This window comes from Bombina bombina, chromosome 7 (genome assembly GCF_027579735.1).
Source record: "Bombina bombina isolate aBomBom1 chromosome 7, aBomBom1.pri, whole genome shotgun sequence".
Classification (NCBI taxonomy): Eukaryota; Metazoa; Chordata; class Amphibia; order Anura; family Bombinatoridae; genus Bombina; species Bombina bombina.
This window is the reverse complement of record NC_069505.1, coordinates 635,160,299-635,179,680: the sequence shown is the minus strand read 5'-3', so window position 1 is coordinate 635,179,680 and position 19,382 is coordinate 635,160,299. Positions and strand designations below refer to the sequence as shown.

The window sequence follows — 19,382 nt, the reverse complement described above, 5'->3', positions numbered from 1 at the left end:
GAAACTCTTCATATAGCAGAAAGTTCTTTCCAGCTGTATAAGTATTTATGTAGCTGTTTATGTTATTGGAGCGGTGCTGTATGGATTGGATAACACATTTACCAGTTTGATAACGTCTTAAAAATCACAGTCTTTAACTGCAGGGTATTTTTGGTGTTGGAGCGGTACTATACAAATTAGATGACACTTTTACCAGTTCAATAACTTCTTAAAAATCACAGTCTTTAACAGCAGGGAATTATGTGAGCGTCCTGCGTTACGGATATCGGTAGGTAATAGTTATTCTTCTCATGGTAACATACCTTATTTCTTCGGTATCCAAGACCGTAAGATGTACTTGATCTCCTCCGGTTTTTTCGCGGCTAGTCTTTGTCTTGTGAAACCGGCGTCTGACGTCACAGCCGGTCACTCATAGACTCTGCCCTCAGTTGTCAATCACTCGCCGGGAGGTATCTTTCAGGTAGTTACCACTTTATGCTTCAGTAAGGAGTCATCTGATATAGAAGATGTTGTATATTTTGTAGGATAAGTCCCTTATGTTATATCAACCTGCCCTTAGTGCTAGGCACGCAGGTTATTACCATCCAGTCCGGTATTTGGATTTTATATTTGGCGAAAGCAACCCGGGTTGGCAAATCCTGATAGAATCTGGTAGAATCTTGGTATAATTCTGGTGCAGGGTCCTCTTACTTCAACGCGTTTCACTCCGTTATGGAGCTTTATCAAGAATGACCTGAGACCATTAGGCACCTTTCTTTTAAAGGGACACTCCTTTCCTTATTGGCTAGATTTCAGGTGTTGTAATTAAGGTGGTTCATTGTATTCCATGTCGATCTCTTCACCTTTTTAGGTGGATTTATTTATTTGTTATTGTTCTTTGTGCATCCACTTCGTTGCTACAATTTTCTTTAGATCCCTGCTTTAGTACTGTGATTTTCTTAGAACCTAGCAGCTTATTAACAGTCTTGTTACATCAGTTACAACATTTATTCTTATAACATATAAAGTGCTTTTTTTAAAGTGCTAATTACTCCATATTGGAGATGAACTTAAATAGATATCAAATTGAACATGTGTCAGGATAAAAGTATATATAGTTGGGGAATGCTAGACTAATACAAGCACTTTTTAAATAATTCCCCAACTATATATACTTTTATCCTGACACATGTTCAATTTGATATCTATTTAAGTTCATCTCCAATATGGAGTAATTAGCACTTTAAAAAAAGCACTTTATATGTTATAAGAATAAATGTTGTAACTGATGTAACAAGACTGTTAATAAGCTGCTAGGTTCTAAGAAAATCACAGTACTAAAGCAGGGATCTAAAGAAAATTGTAGCAACGAAGTGGATGCACAAAGAACAATAACAAATAAATAAATCCACCTAAAAAGGTGAAGAGATCGACATGGAATACAATGAACCACCTTAATTACAACACCTGAAATCTAGCCAATAAGGAAAGGAGTGTCCCTTTAAAAGAAAGGTGCCTAATGGTCTCAGGTCATTCTTGATAAAGCTCCATAACGGAGTGAAACGCGTTGAAGTAAGAGGACCCTGCACCAGAATTATACCAAGATTCTACCAGATTCTATCAGGATTTGCCAACCCGGGTTGCTTTCGCCAAATATAAAATCCAAATACCGGACTGGATGGTAATAACCTGCGTGCCTAGCACTAAGGGCAGGTTGATATAACATAAGGGACTTATCCTACAAAATATACAACATCTTCTATATCAGATGACTCCTTACTGAAGCATAAAGTGGTAACTACCTGAAAGATACCTCCCGGCGAGTGATTGACAACTGAGGGCAGAGTCTATGAGTGACCGGCTGTGACGTCAGACGCCGGTTTCACAAGACAAAGACTAGCCGTGAAAAAACCGGAGGAGATCAAGTACATCTTACGGTCTTGGATACCGAAGAAATAAGGTATGTTACCATGAGAAGAATAACTATTACCTACCGATATCCGTAACGCAGGACGCTCACATAATTCCCTGCTGTTAAAGACTGTGATTTTTAAGAAGTTATTGAACTGGTAAAAGTGTCATCTAATTTGTATAGTACCGCTCCAACACCAAAAATACCCTGCAGTTAAAGACTGTGATTTTTAAGACGTTATCAAACTGGTAAATGTGTTATCCAATCCATACAGCACCGCTCCAATAACATAAACAGCTACATAAATACTTATACAGCTGGAAAGAACTTTCTGCTATATGAAGAGTTTCTTTATTACTTTTATTATTTTTATCATTGTGAAAATTGTTACAAAACTGTTATAGGATTGATACACTATATCGGTTATAACTTTTAGAAAGTATCTGTTTAATATTTTGTCAAGTTAGTGGGATCCCCATTTTTAAAGAGAGACGTCTCTATTTTACATATGAAAATTAGCTGAATGGGAAATTGCAACTTTTATTAAATAAAAACAATTTTATATAATCAAAAGTGTCTGTATAGAAACTAATGTGTTAGTACTAGCTCATATACAAGTGTCTGTATAGAAACTAATGTGTTAGTACTAGCTCATATACAAAAGTGTCTGTATAGAAACTAATGTGTTAGTACTAGCTCATATACAAAAGTGTCTGTATAGAAACTAATGTGTTAGTACCAGCTCATATACAAAAGTGTCTGTATAGAAACTAATGTGTTAGTACCAGCTCATATACAAAAGTGTCTGTATAGAAACTAATGTGTTAGTACTAGCTCATATACAAAAGTGTCTGTATAGAAACTAATGTGTTAGTACTAGCTCATATACAAAAGTGTCTGTATAGAAACTAATGTGTTAGTACTAGCTCATATACAAAAGTGTCTGTATAGAAACTAATGTGTTAGTACTAGCTCATAATCAAAAGTGTCTGTATAGAAACTAATGTGTTAGTACTAGCTCATATACAAAAGTGTCTGTATAGAAACTAATGTGTTAGTACTAGCTCATATACAAAAGTGTCTGTATAGAAACTAATGTGTTAGTACTAGCTCATATACAAAAGTGTCTGTATAGAAACTAATGTGTTAGTACTAGCTCATATACAAAAGTGTCTGTATAGAAACTAATGTGTTAGTACTAGCTCATATACAAAAGTGTCTGTATAGAAACTAATATGTTAGTACTAGCTCATATACAAAAGTGTCTGTATAGAAACTAATGTGTTAGTACTAGCTCATATACAAAAGTGTCTGTATAGAAACTAATGTGTTAGTACTAGCTCATATACAAAAGTGTCTGTATAGAAACTAATGTGTTAGTACTAGCTCATATACAAAAGTGTCTGTATAGAAACTAATGTGTTAGTACCAGCTCATATACAAAAGTGTCTGTATAGAAACTAATATGTTAGTACTAGCTCATATACAAAAGTGTCTGTATAGAAACTAATGTGTTAGTACTAGCTCATATACAAAAGTGTCTGTATAGAAACTAATGTGTTAGTACCAGCTCATATACAAAAGTGTCTGTATAGAAACTAATGTGTTAGTACCAGCTCATATACAAAAGTGTCTGTATAGAAACTAATGTGTTAGTACTAGCTCATATACAAAAGTGTCTGTATAGAAACTAATGTGTTAGTACTAGCTCATATACAAAAGTGTCTGTATAGAAACTAATGTGTTAGTACCAGCTCATATACAAAAGTGTCTGTATAGAAACTAATGTGTTAGTACCAGCTCATATACAAAAGTGTCTGTATAGAAACTAATATGTTAGTACTAGCTCATATACAAAAGTGTCTGTATAGAAACTAATGTGTTAGTACTAGCTCATATACAAAAGTGTCTGTATAGAAACTAATGTGTTAGTACTAGCTCATATACAAAAGTGTCTGTATAGAAACTAATGTGTTAGTACTAGCTCATATACAAAAGTGTCTGTATAGAAACTAATGTGTTAGTACTAGCTCATATACAAAAGTGTCTGTATAGAAACTAATGTGTTAGTACTAGCTCATATACAAAAGTGTCTGTATAGAAACTAATGTGTTAGTACTAGCTCATATACAAAAGTGTCTGTATAGAAACTAATGTGTTAGTACTAGCTCATATACAAAAGTGTCTGTATAGAAACTAATGTGTTAGTACTAGCTCATATACAAAAGTGTCTGTATAGAAACTAATGTGTTAGTACTAGCTCATATACAAAAGTGTCTGTATAGAAACTAATGTGTTAGTACTAGCTCATATACAAAAGTGTCTGTATAGAAACTAATGTGTTAGTACTAGCTCATATACAAAAGTGTCTGTATAGAAACTAATGTGTTAGTACCAGCTCATATACAAAAGTGTCTGTATAGAAACTAATGTGTTAGTACTAGCTCATATACAAAAGTGTCTGTATAGAAAATAATGTGTTAGTACTAGCTCATATACAAAAGTGTCTGTATAGAAACTAATGTGTTAGTACCAGCTCATATACAAAAGTGTCTGTATAGAAACTAATGTGTTAGTACTAGCTCATATACAAAAGTGTCTGTATAGAAACTAATGTGTTAGTACTAGCTCATATACAAAAGTGTCTGTATAGAAACTAATGTGTTAGTACCAGCTCATATACAAAAGCGTCTGTATAGAAACTAATGTGTTAGTACTAGCTCATATACAAAAGTGTCTGTATAGAAACTAATGTGTTAGTACTAGCTCATATACAAAAGTGTCTGTATAGAAACTAATGTGTTAGTACTAGCTCATATACAAAAGTGTCTGTATAGAAACTAATGTGTTAGTACCAGCTCATATACAAAAGTGTCTGTATAGAAACGAATGTGTTAGTACTAGCTCATATACAAAAGTGTCTGTATAGAAACTAATGTGTTAGTACTAGCTCATATACAAAAGTGTCTGTATAGAAACTAATGTGTTAGTACTAGCTCATATACAAAAGTGTCTGTATAGAAACTAATGTGTTAGTACTAGCTCATATACAAAAGTGTCTGTATAGAAACTAATGTGTTAGTACCAGCTCATATACAAAAGCGTCTGTATAGAAACTAATGTGTTAGTACCAGCTCATATACAAAAGTGTCTGTATAGAAACTAATGTGTTAGTACTAGCTCATATACAAAAGTGTCTGTATAGAAACTAATGTGTTAGTACTAGCTCATATACAAAAGTGTCTGTATAGAAACTAATGTGTTAGTACCAGCTCATATACAAAAGTGTCTGTATAGAAACTAATGTGTTAGTACCAGCTCATATACAAAAGTGTCTGTATAGAAACTAATGTGTTAGTACTAGCTCATATACAAAAGTGTCTGTATAGAAACTAATGTGTTAGTACCAGCTCATATACAAAAGTGTCTGTATAGAAACTAATGTGTTAGTACTAGCTCATATACAAAAGTGTCTGTATAGAAACTAATGTGTTAGTACTAGCTCATATACAAAAGCGTCTGTATAGAAACTAATGTGTTAGTACTAGCTCATATACAAAAGTGTCTGTATAGAAACTAATATGTTAGTACTAGCTCATATACAAAAGTGTCTGTATAGAAACTAATGTGTTAGTACCAGCTCATATACAAAAGTGTCTGTATAGAAACTAATGTGTTAGTACCAGCTCATATACAAAAGTGTCTGTATAGAAACTAATGTGTTAGTACTAGCTCATATACAAAAGTGTCTGTATAGAAACTAATGTGTTAGTACCAGCTCATATACAAAAGTGTCTGTATAGAAACTAATGTGTTAGTACTAGCTCATATACAAAAGTGTCTGTATAGAAACTAATATGTTAGTACTAGCTCATATACAAAAGTGTCTGTATAGAAACTAATGTGTTAGTACCTAGCTCATATACAAAAGTGTCTGTATAGAAACTAATGTGTTAGTACTAGCTCATATACAAAAGTGTCTGTATAGAAACTAATGTGTTAGTACCTAGCTCATATACAAAAGTGTCTGTATAGAAACTAATGTGTTAGTACCAGCTCATATACAAAAGTGTCTGTATAGAAACTAATGTGTTAGTACCTAGCTCATATACAAAAGTGTCTGTATAGAAACTAATATGTTAGTACTAGCTCATATACAAAAGTGTCTGTATAGAAACTAATGTGTTAGTACTAGCTCATATACAAAAGTGTCTGTATAGAAACTAATGTGTTAGTACTAGCTCATATACAAAAGTGTCTGTATAGAAACTAATGCGTTAGTACTAGCTCATATACAAAAGTGTCTGTATAGAAACTAATGTGTTAGTACTAGCTCATATACAAAAGTGTCTGTATAGAAACTAATGTGTTAGTACTAGCTCATATACAAAAGTGTCTGTATAGAAACTAATGTGTTAGTACTAGCTCATATACAAAAGTGTCTGTATAGAAACTAATGTGTTAGTACCAGCTCATATACAAAAGTGTCTGTATAGAAACTAATGTGTTAGTACTAGCTCATATACAAAAGTGTCTGTATAGAAACTAATGTGTTAGTACTAGCTCATAATCAAAAGTGTCTGTATAGAAACTAATGTGTTAGTACTAGCTCATATACAAAAGTGTCTGTATAGAAACTAATGTGTTAGTACTAGCTCATATACAAAAGTGTCTGTATAGAAACTAATGTGTTAGTACTAGCTCATATACAAAAGTGTCTGTATAGAAACTAATGTGTTAGTACTAGCTCATATACAAAAGTGTCTGTATAGAAACTAATGTGTTAGTACTAGCTCATATACAAAAGTGTCTGTATAGAAACTAATGTGTTAGTACTAGCTCATATACAAAAGTGTCTGTATAGAAACTAATGTGTTAGTACTAGCTCATATACAAAAGTGTCTGTATAGAAACTAATGTGTTAGTACTAGCTCATATACAAAAGTGTCTGTATAGAAACTAATGTGTTAGTACTAGCTCATATACAAAAGTGTCTGTATAGAAACTAATGTGTTAGTACTAGCTCATATACAAAAGTGTCTGTATAGAAACTAATGTGTTAGTACCAGCTCATATACAAAAGTGTCTGTATAGAAACTAATGTGTTAGTACTAGCTCATATACAAAAGTGTCTGTATAGAAACTAATGTGTTAGTACTAGCTCATATACAAAAGTGTCTGTATAGAAACTAATGTGTTAGTACTAGCTCATATACAAAAGTGTCTGTATAGAAACTAATGTGTTAGTACTAGCTCATATACAAAAGTGTCTGTATAGAAACTAATGTGTTAGTACTAGCTCATATACAAAAGTGTCTGTATAGAAACTAATGTGTTAGTACCAGCTCATATACAAAAGTGTCTGTATAGAAACTAATGTGTTAGTACCAGCTCATATACAAAAGTGTCTGTATAGAAACTAATGTGTTAGTACTAGCTCATATACAAAAGTGTCTGTATAGAAACTAATGTGTTAGTACTAGCTCATATACAAAAGTGTCTGTATAGAAACTAATGTGTTAGTACTAGCTCATATACAAAAGTGTCTGTATAGAAACTAATGTGTTAGTACTAGCTCATATACAAAAGTGTCTGTATAGAAACTAATGTGTTAGTACTAGCTCATATACAAAAGTGTCTGTATAGAAACTAATGTGTTAGTACTAGCTCATATACAAAAGTGTCTGTATAGAAACTAATGTGTTAGTACTAGTTCATATACAAAAGTGTCTGTATAGAAACTAATGTGTTAGTACCAGCTCATATACAAAAGTGTCTGTATAGAAACTAATGTGTTAGTACTAGCTCATATACAAAAGTGTCTGTATAGAAACTAATGTGTTAGTACTAGCTCATATACAAAAGTGTCTGTATAGAAACTAATGTGTTAGTACCAGCTCATATACAAAAGTGTCTGTATAGAAACTAATGTGTTAGTACTAGCTCATATACAAAAGTGTCTGTATAGAAACTAATGTGTTAGTACTAGCTCATATACAAAAGTGTCTGTATAGAAACTAATGTGTTAGTACTAGCTCATATACAAAAGTGTCTGTATAGAAACTAATGTGTTAGTACCAGCTCATATACAAAAGTGTCTGTATAGAAACTAATGTGTTAGTACTAGCTCATATACAAAAGTGTCTGTATAGAAACTAATGTGTTAGTACTAGCTCATATACAAAAGTGTCTGTATAGAAACTAATGTGTTAGTACTAGCTCATATACAAAAGTGTCTGTATAGAAACTAATGTGTTAGTACTAGCTCATATACAAAAGTGTCTGTATAAAAACTAATGTGTTCGTACCAGCTCATATACAAAAGTGTCTGTATAGAAACTAATGTGTTAGTACTAGCTCATATACAAAAGTGTCTGTATAGAAACTAATGTGTTAGTACTAGCTCATATACAAAAGTGTCTGTATAGAAACTAATGTGTTAGTACCAGCTCATATACAAAAGTGTCTGTATAGAAACTAATGTGTTAGTACCAGCTCATATACAAAAGTGTCTGTATAGAAACTAATGTGTTAGTACTAGCTCATATACAAAAGTGTCTGTATAGAAACTAATGTGTTAGTACCAGCTCATATACAAAAGTGTCTGTATAGAAACTAATGTGTTAGTACCAGCTCATATACAAAAGTGTCTGTATAGAAACTAATGTGTTAGTACCAGCTCATATACAAAAGTGTCTGTATAGAAACTAATGTGTTAGTACTAGCTCATATACAAAAGTGTCTGTATAGAAACTAATGTGTTAGTACTAGCTCATATACAAAAGTGTCTGTATAGAAACTAATGTGTTAGTACTAGCTCATATACAAAAGTGTCTGTATAGAAACTAATGTGTTAGTACCAGCTCATATACAAAAGTGTCTGTATAGAAACTAATGTGTTAGTACTAGCTCATATACAAAAGTGTCTGTATAGAAACTAATATGTTAGTACTAGCTCATATACAAAAGTGTCTGTATAGAAACGAATGTGTTAGTACCAGCTCATATACAAAAGTGTCTGTATAGAAACTAATGTGTTAGTACTAGTTCATATACAAAAGTGTCTGTATAGAAACTAATGTGTTAGTACTAGCTCATATACAAAAGTGTCTGTATAGAAACTAATGTGTTAGTACTAGCTCATATACAAAAGTGTCTGTATAGAAACTAATGTGTTAGTACTAGCTCATATACAAAAGTGTCTGTATAGAAACTAATGTGTTAGTACTAGCTCATATACAAAAGTGTCTGTATAGAAACTAATGTGTTAGTACTAGCTCATATACAAAAGTGTCTGTATAGAAACGAATGTGTTAGTACTAGCTCATATACAAAAGTGTCTGTATAGAAACTAATGTGTTAGTACCAGCTCATATACAAAAGTGTCTGTATAGAAACTAATGTGTTAGTACTAGCTCATATACAAAAGTGTCTGTATAGAAACTAATGTGTTAGTACCAGCTCATATACAAAAGTGTCTGTATAGAAACTGTGTTAGTACTAGCTCATATACAAAAGTGTCTGTATAGAAACTAATGTGTTAGTACTAGCTCATATACAAAAGTGTCTGTATAGAAACTAATGTGTTAGTACTAGCTCATATACAAAAGTGTCTGTATAGAAACTAATGTGTTAGTACCAGCTCATATACAAAAGTGTCTGTATAGAAACTAATGTGTTAGTACTAGCTCATATACAAAAGTGTCTGTATAGAAACTAATGTGTTAGTACTAGCTCATATACAAAAGTGTCTGTATAGAAACTAATGTGTTAGTACCAACTCATATACAAAAGTGTCTGTATAAAAACTAATATGTTAGTACTAGCTCATATACAAAAGTGTCTGTATAGAAACTAATGTGTTAGTACCAGCTCATATACAAAAGTGTCTGTATAGAAACTAATGTGTTAGTACCAGCTCATATACAAAAGTGTCTGTATAGAAACTAATGTGTTAGTACTAGCTCATATACAAAAGTGTCTGTATAGAAACTAATGTGTTCGTACCAGCTCATATACAAAAGTGTCTGTATAGAAACTAATGTGTTAGTACTAGCTCATATACAAAAGTGTCTGTATAGAAACTAATGTGTTCGTACCAGCTCATATACAAAAGTGTCTGTATAGAAACTAATGTGTTAGTACTAGCTCATATAAAAGATCTTTCACAAAATTGTATATATACAAATAATATTATACCAACATTATAACAATTTGATAGATCTTTAGCTTTTAGCGCCCTTACTACCCTCTCTATATCATTTACATCTCCAGCTTAGATTGAAGGATCTAGGTTTATCAAGTAAGGTGTTTGATCTATCCCCTTTTTTCACTGACATTAGCGCACTATTTACTCCATTTTCTAAACCTACATCTTTATTTTTAAATTACTGCATTAAGCAGTTATAAAAGGGTTAAAGTGAGGGGATGTGGGGTGTTAGAAACAAAAACAGCACTGAATGTGCCTTTACTTTGAGGTCAATGGGGGACTGTGTTTTCAATAGAATTATATGTATATGCTTATATACAGATTATTATTTATTTCTAAAGCGCCAACAGATTCCGCAGCACTGTCCATGGGTACAAAGAGAAAAGTACAATGGTGATACAATACAATATAAGACCCCTGACAAAGGTAGAGGTGCTTCAACAGACAGAGGCAATGGAGAGGAGGAGTCACCAGCAAATGAGACAGAAAAAGACCTGTTAGAGAGATAAGAGTGGATCCAGGAGAGGGCAGTGTCACAGAGCCTTGAGGTACTCCAACAGACAGAGGCAATGGAGAGGAGGAGTCACCAGCAAAGGAGACAGAAAAAGACCACTTAGAGAGATAAGAGTGGATCCAGGAGAGGGCAGTGTCACAGAGCCTTGAGGTACTCCAACAGACAGAGGCAATGGAGAGGAGGAGTCACCAGCAAATGAGACAGAAAAAGACCTGTTAGAGATAAGAGTGGATCCAGGAGAGGGCAGTGTCACAGAGCCTTGAGGTGCTCCAACAGACAGAGGCAATGGAGAGGAGGAGTCACCAGCAAATGAGACAGAAAAAGACCTGTTAGAGAGATAAGAGTGGATCCAGGTGAGGGCAGTGTCACAGAGCCTTGAGGTACTCCAACAGACAGAGGCAATGGAGAGGAGGAGTCGCCAGCAAAGGAGACAGAAAAAGACCTGTTAGAGATAAGAGTGGATCCAGGAGAGGGCAGTGTCACAGAGCCTTGAGGTACTCCAACAGACAGAGGCAATGGAGAGGAGGAGTCACCAGCAAAGGAGACAGAAAAAGACCTATTAGAGAGATAAGAGTGGATCCAGGAGAGGGCAGTGTCACAGAGACTTGAGGTGCTCCAACAGACAGAGGCAATGGAGAGGAGGAGTCACCAGCAAAGGAGACAGAAAAAGACCTGTTAGAGAGATAAGAGTGGATCCAGGAGAGGGCAGTGTCACAGAGCCTTGAGGTGCTCCAACAGACAGAGGCAATGGAGAGGAGGAGTCACCAGCAAAGGAGATAGAAAAAGACCTGTTAGAGATAAGAGTGGATCCAGGAGAGGGCAGTGTCACAGAGACTTGAGGTGCTCCAACAGACAGAGGCAATGGAGAGGAGGAGTCACCAGCAAAGGAGATAGAAAAAGACCTGTTAGAGATAAGAGTGGATCCAGGAGAGGGCAGTGTCACAGAGCCCAAGGGAGCTGAGAGTTCGTAAGAGGAGGGGATGGTCAACGTTGTCAAAGGCAATAGAGAGGTCAAGTAACTTAGTAACCTTGGTGAGGGCAGTCTTAGTTGAGTATTGGGGATGAAATCCAGATTGCAGGGGGTCAAGCAAGGAGTTATATATGCGTTAATATGTGTATATAAATATATATTTCTTTATTGCTCACCAACTCTGCACGGATTGCCCCCTGCGCTGCGTTTGTCTATCGGGCTCGGCATCAGAATAAGGCTCCCATTGGAGCCTATGGGAAAGTGCTCTCGTGAGTGCAAGGCTTCCAGGGCACGTGAACATGATTTATGTGCACTGGTATTACAGAGTGGAATGCAAATATTGTGCTCACGAAAGCTCAATATTGTGCGCCACTCGTATTCTTGCTCTTAATCGTTTAGGTAATACCTTACTTATTGCATGGAGAGAATATATCCTACTTACCTTGTCTCACTTTTGCACACCAGACTAATTCTTTGTGTTCTTTTGTTAGCAGCTGTAACAGAAAATCATTTGCAATCATCTTCATATGTATTTCACTGAAGATTTCATTTGGAAAGTTAGAAAACTCCAGTTCCTAAACAAGAAATCGGTTTGATAAAGTTACATCACAAGGAACAGACAGAAATACTGAGTCAATTATAAACATATCTGGATATTTAAGGCTGTGACACACTGCAAGCGATGCGGCGCGAGGCAAAGCAGCTGCTTCACTCCGCGTCGCATCGCTTCTGAAGTTCAAATATTTCATCTCTGAGCGCTTAGCTACGCGACCTGACGCAGCAGAGTGCTCAGAGATGAAAAGGCAAGACACACTGAGCGCGCACAGCTGCATCTACACGCTGCGCACCGCTCCGCTTGCAGTGTGTCACAGCCTTTAGAAGCAAACTGTAAGGGGTTCCTCTTACTCTCAGCCCAAAAATAAAACTAAAATATAGCTGTGATCACATGGTTACTTATAGGGTTTTTATATACACAGCCAAATCATATACACAGCTATACAATTGTATCCACTGCTGTACCATCATATGCATAACTATAGCATCATACGCACAGCTACACCGTCATACACACAGCTACCCCGTTATATGCACAGCTACGCCGTCATACGCACAGCTACGCCGTCATACGCACAGCTACCCTGTTATTTACACAGCTACACCGTCATACGCACAGCTACGCCGTCATACGCACAGCTACGCCATCATACGCACAGCTACCCTGTTATTTACACAGCTACACCGTCATACGCACAGCTACGCCGTCATCCACACAGCTACGCCGTCATCCACACAGCTACCCCGTTATATGCACAGCTACGCCGTCATATGCACAGCTACGCCATCATACGCACAGCTACGCCGTCATACGCACAGCTACCCTGTTATTTACACAGCTACACCGTCATACGCACAGCTACACCGTCATACGCACAGCTACCCCGTTATATGCACAGCTAGGCCATCATACTCACAGCTACGCCGTCATACGCACAGCTACGCCCGTCATACGCACAGCTACCCTGTTATTTACACAGCTATGCCGTCATACGCACAGCCAAGCCGTCATACGCACAGCTACCCTGTTATTTACACAGCTACGCCATCATATGCACAGCTACACCATAATACGCACAGCTACGCCGTCATACGCACACCTACCCTGTTATTTACACAGCTACGCCATCATACGCACAGCTACGCCGTCATATGCACAGCTACACCGTCATACGCACAGCTACCCTGTTATTTACACAGCTATGCCGTCATTTGCACAGCTATGCCGTCATTCGCACAGCTACGCCATCATACGCACAGCTACGCCATAATACGCACAGCTACGCCGTCATACGCACAGCTACCCTGTTATTTACACAGCTACGCCATCATACGCACAGCTACGCCGTCATACGCACAGCTACACCGTCATATGCACAGCTACCCTGTTATTTACACAGCTATGCCGTCATACGCACAGCTACCCTGTTATATGCACAGCTACGCCGTCATATCCACAGCTATAACACATTTTTTGGACTGGGTTTCTGGGGGCATTAACACCATAATTTTTCTGTTTCCTATTGATGACTGTGCCATGTTATAACCATACAAATTGTCAAATTCTGCCTGATGTCTAGGTGTAGCCAGACATTTTGCCTGTTAATGACTCTTCGGGGCCGAATTATCAATGTGCGAGTGGACATGATACAAAGTAACGTAGCGTGATTTCTGTCCGCGGCCTCAGAGTAGGCCGACAGGTTATGGAGCAGCGGTCGGAGCTTGATAAATTGGCCCCTTCATCTGTATTCCCCTTGGATTAGTTGCTGTCTGATTGTCGCTGTACCCTCAATATATTCTAGTGGGACATGCCTTACGTCAGTGTATAGGGTCTGATATCTACTGCTAACCTAAAATCACAGCCTGCTTATCTTGCTAAAATACCCTGTAAAGAAGCTGCTGTAAATCTGAGGGATTGGAATACCGGTGTAGCATTGTCACCATGTGAGGGAGCCGTGATGTTTACTAACCTCAGGATATATTTCTGCTTCTCCTGGTCCCATCACAATGTATTTTTTCCCTGTGTATAGCACAGTGAGGGACTGAGGAGGTTTCCTCAAATTTTTAAAATGAGCCTTTTTTTCATTTTCTTCTATAGCCTGAAGATAAAATAAAGAGCAATATGTAGAAATACAGATGTGTGCAATAAAAGCTCACAGACTAGTTATTTACTCACCTGCTTGGTGATATCACAGAGAGGAGTTAGAAAAAGATGAAACGTATGCCCATCAGAGCATTTATAGAAAATCAGAATGCGTCCATGTCTTCCAATGAGGTATGAGATAAGTCTTCTCACCACAACTCCAACAGGGGAGAAGGTTGGATTTAGAAGCTCAACATAATATGGTTCAATTCTTGTTGGGGATTCCAGTGTCATGCCAGCATCATTCAAATTAAAAACTTTAATGTTTTTATATAGGTCTGTGTCCAACCCTACAGCAAAAGCACAGAAGAATAAAATGTAAGACTATACAGACTCAGGAGCTGGGATCTATATGCTGATTGGTGGCTACACATATGTGTATCTTGTCATTGGCTCATCTGATGTTTTCAGCTAGATCACAGTAGTGCAAAAGAGGTGGAGAAGTGGTAAATAGCAGACACTCAACACACTGGATAGGACCCAGGACAAGACCACTAGGTGACATGAAGGTCCTGTCACAGTTCAAAATAGTCAGAAATAGCCTGAATTGAAACCTACTTGTAGATGACAAATCATTAGAAGTCATGCAGGTCAGAGGTCAGCAGGAAATGGGCAGAAGTCAAAATCAGAATCCAGAAAGAGAAGTCATGCAGGTCAGAGGTCAGCAGGAAATGGGCAGAAGACAAAATCAGAATCCAGAAAGAGAAGTCATGCAGGTCAGAGGTCAGCAGGAAATGGGCAGAAGACAAAATCAGAATCCAGAAAGAGAAGTCATGCAGGTCAGAGGTCAGCAGGAAATGGGCAGAAGTCAAAATCAGAATCCAGAAAGAGAAGTCATGCAGGTCAGAGGTCAGCAGGAAATGGGCAGAAGACAAAATCAGAATCCAGAAAGAGAAGTCATGCAGGTCAGAGGTCAGCAGGAAATGGGCAGAAGACAAAATCAGAATCCAGAAAGAGAAGTCATGCAGGTCAGAGGTCAGCAGGAAATGGGCAGAAGACAAAATCAGAATCCAGAAAGAGAAGTCATGCAGGTCAGAGGTCAGCAGGAAATGGGCAGAAGTCAAAATCAGAATCCAGAAAGAGAAGTCATGCAGGTCAGAGGTCAGCAGGAAATGGGCAGAAGACAAAATCAGAATCCAGAAAGAGAAGTCATGCAGGTCAGAGGTCAGCAGGAAATGGGCAAAAGACAATATCAGAATCCAGAAAGAGAAGTCATGTAGGTTAGAGGTCAGCAGGAAATGGGCAGAAGTCAAAATCAGAATCCAGAAAGAGAAGTCATGTAGGTCAGAGGTCAGCAGGAAATGGGCAGAAGTCAAAATCAGAATCCAGAAAGAGAAGTCAGGTAGGTTAGAGGTCAGCAGGAAATGGGCAGAAGTCAAAATCAGAATCAAGGAAGAGAAGTCATGCAGGTCAGAGGTCAGCAGGAAATGGGCAAAAGACAATATCAGAATCCAGAAAGAGAAGTCATGTAGGTTAGAGGTCAGCAGGAAATGGGCAGAAGACAAAATCAGAATCCAGAAAGAGAAGTCAGGTAGGTTAGAGGTCAGCAGGAAATGGGCAGAAGTCAAAATCAGAATCCAGAAAGAGAAGTCAGGTAGGTTAGAGGTCAGCAGGAAATGGGCAGAAGTCAAAATCAGAATCCAGAAAGAGAAGTCATGCAGGTCAGAGGTCAGCAGGAAATGGGCAGAAGACAAAATCAGAATCCAGAAAGAGAAGTCATGCAGGTCAGAGGTCAGCAGGAAATGGGCAGAAGACAAAATCAGAATCCAGAAAGAGAAGTCATGCAGGTTAGAGGTCAGCAGGAAAAGGGCAGAAGACAAAATCAGAATCCAGAAAGAGAAGTCATGCAGGTTAGAGGTCAGCAGGAAAAGGGCAGAAGACAAAATCAGAATCCAGAAAGAGAAGTCATGCAGGTCAGAGGTCAGCAGGAAAAGGGCAGAAGACAAATCAAAATCAGCAGCAAAAGCGAAGTCTCAGTAACAGGCAGAGGTCAGTAACAGCAAAATATAATCAGATCAAAGTGTCAAAGGAAAGGTCAGGTAACAAAGCTAAGGTCAAAGTTCAGGAGAAAATATATCCACAGCTAGCGCATCCAAGAACACAGGTCAATATATACGGCACCCGAAGAAGCAGGAAGCAGTTTTATTATGTAGGCAGCAAAGAACCAGTGCCAACAGCAAACAAAGCATTCAGCAACAATAGACAGATATTGAATCCTCCATCGGCTCGAATCTCAATACAGGTCTAATGTATCTAAAGAGTATATTCAATTTATTTCCAACCACTTTAATTGCACATGCGCAACACATAAAAGCACTGAAAATCTAGCGTGAATAATATTATTTCTTCTTCTTATGTGCGCCTGATGCACAGTTGTGTGTGACAATATATATGTACCTAATACACAGTGATGTGTGTGACAATATATATGTACCTGATACACAGTGGTGTGTGTGACAATATATATGTACCTGATACACACTGGTGTGTGTGACAATATATATGTACCTAATACACAGTGGTGTGTGTGACAATATATATGTACCTGATACACAGTGGTGTGTGTGACAATATATATGTACCTAATACACAGTGGTGTGTGTGACAATATATATGTACCTGATACACAGTGGTGTGTGTGACAATATATATGTACCTGATACACACTGGTGTGTGTGACAATATATATGTACCTGATACACAGTGGTGTGTGTGACAATATATATGTACCTGATGCACACTGGTGTGTGTGACAATATATATGTACCTGATGCACACTGGTGTGTGTGACAATATATATGTACCTGATGCACACTGGTGTGTGTGACAATATATATGTACCTGATACACACTGGTGTGTGTGACAATATATATGCACCTGATGCACACTGGTGTGTGTGACAATATATATGTACCTGATGCACACTGGTGTGTGTGACAATATATATGTACCTGATGCACACTGGTGTGTGTGACAATATATATGTACCTGATACACACTGGTGTGTGTGACAATATATATGTACCCGATGCACACTGGTGTGTGTGACAATATATATGTACCTGATGCACACTGGTGTGTGTGACAATATATATGTACCTGATACACATTGGTGTGTGTGACAATATATATGTACCTGATGGACACTGGTGTGTGTGACAATATATATGTACCTGATGCACACTGGTGTGTGTGACAATATATATGTACCTGATGCACACTGGTGTGTGTGACAATATATATGTACCTGATGCACACTGGTGTGTGTGACAATATATATGTACATGATACACACTGGTGTGTGTGACAATATATATGTACCTGATGCTCACTGGTGTGTGTGACAATATATATGTACCTGATGCTCACTGGTGTGTGTGACAATATATATGTACCTGATGCTCACTGGTGTGTGTGACAATATATATGTACCTGATGCACACTGGTGTGTGTGACAATATACATGTACCTGATGCACACTGGTGTGTGTGACAATATATATGTACCTGATGCACACTGGTGTGTGTGACAATATACATGTACCTAATGCACACTGGTGTGTGTGACAATATATATATGTACCTGATGCACACTGGTGTGTGTGACAATATATATGTACCTGATGCACACTGGTGTGTGTGACAATATATATGTACCTGATGCACACTGGTGTGTGTGACAATATATATGTACCTGATGCACACTGGTGTGTGTGTGACAATATATATGTACCTGATGCACACTGGTGTGTGTGACAATATATATGTACCTGATGCACACTGGTGTGTGTGACAATATATATGTACCTGATGCACACTGGTGTGTGTGACAATATATATGTACCTGATGCACACTGGTGTGTGTGACAATATATATGTACCTGATGCACACTGGTGTGTGTGACAATATATATGTACCTGATGCTCACTGGTGTGTGTGACAATATATATGTACCTGATGCACACTGGTGTGTGTGACAATATATATGTACCTGATGCACACTGGTGTGTGTGACAATATATATGTACCTGATACACACTGGTGTGTGTGACAATATATGTACCTGATGCACACTGGTGTGTGTGACACACTGGTGTGTGGTCCATCATCAAATGTGAGATTTACAAGGAGGGAAAACAGTACACCTCTCTGAACAGTGTCTGGGAGGCTGTGGTTGCTGCTGCACGCAATGTTGATGGTGAACAGATCAAAACACTGACAGAATCCATGGATGGCAGGCTTTTGAGTGTCCTTGCAAAGAAAGGTGGCTATATTGGTCACTGATTTGTTTTTGTTTTGTTTTTGAATGTCAGAAATGTATATTTGTGAATGTTGAGATGTTATATTGGTTTCACTGGTAAAAATAAATAATTGAAGTGGGTATATATTTGTTTTTTGTTAAGTTGCCTAATAATTATGCACAGTAATAGTCACCTGCACACCCAGATATCCCCCTAAAATAGCTAAAACTAAAAACAAACTAAAAACTACTTCCAAAAATATTCAGCTTTGATATTAATGAGTTTTTTGGGTTCATTGAGAACATGGTTGTTGTTCAATAATAAAATTAATCCTCAAAAATACAACTTGCCTAATAATTATGCACTCCCTGTATGTACCTGATGCACACTGGTGTGTGTGACAATATATATGTACCTGATACACATTGGTGTGTGTGACAATATATATGTACCTGATGCACACTGGTGTGTGTGACAATATATATGTACCTGATGCACACTGGTGTGTGTGACAATATATATGTACCTGATACACACTGGTGTGTGTGACAACATATATGTACCTGATGGACACTGGTGTGTGTGACAATATATATGTACCTGATACACACTGGTGTGTGTGACAATATATATGTACCTGATACACACTGGTGTGTGTGACAATATATATGTACCTGATACACAGTGGTATGTGTGACAATATATATGTACCTGATACACAGTGGTGTGTGTAACAATATATATGTACCTGATGCACACTGGTGTGTGTGACAATATATATGTACCTGATGCACACTGGTGTGTGTGACAATATATATGTGCCTGATGCACACTGGTGTGTGTGATAATATATATGTA

The 19,382-nt window shown here is 37.4% G+C and overlaps 1 protein-coding gene across 5 annotated transcripts in view; it reads right to left on the bottom strand.

The window, feature by feature from the left end:
* Positions 1–19,382, bottom strand: part of LOC128635681 (NACHT, LRR and PYD domains-containing protein 1b allele 2) — a 351,139-nt gene that overhangs the window by 132,972 nt on the left and 198,785 nt on the right. For all 5 annotated transcript variants that reach the window (XM_053688805.1, XM_053688804.1, XM_053688802.1 and 2 more), the window contains 3 exons: positions 14,316–14,572; positions 14,110–14,238; positions 12,027–12,159 (listed from right to left, as the gene is read on the bottom strand). In XM_053688805.1, coding sequence (XP_053544780.1) covers positions 12,027–12,159; positions 14,110–14,238; positions 14,316–14,572 — 519 coding nt within the window. The remainder of the gene's footprint in view (positions 1–12,026; positions 12,160–14,109; positions 14,239–14,315; positions 14,573–19,382) is intronic.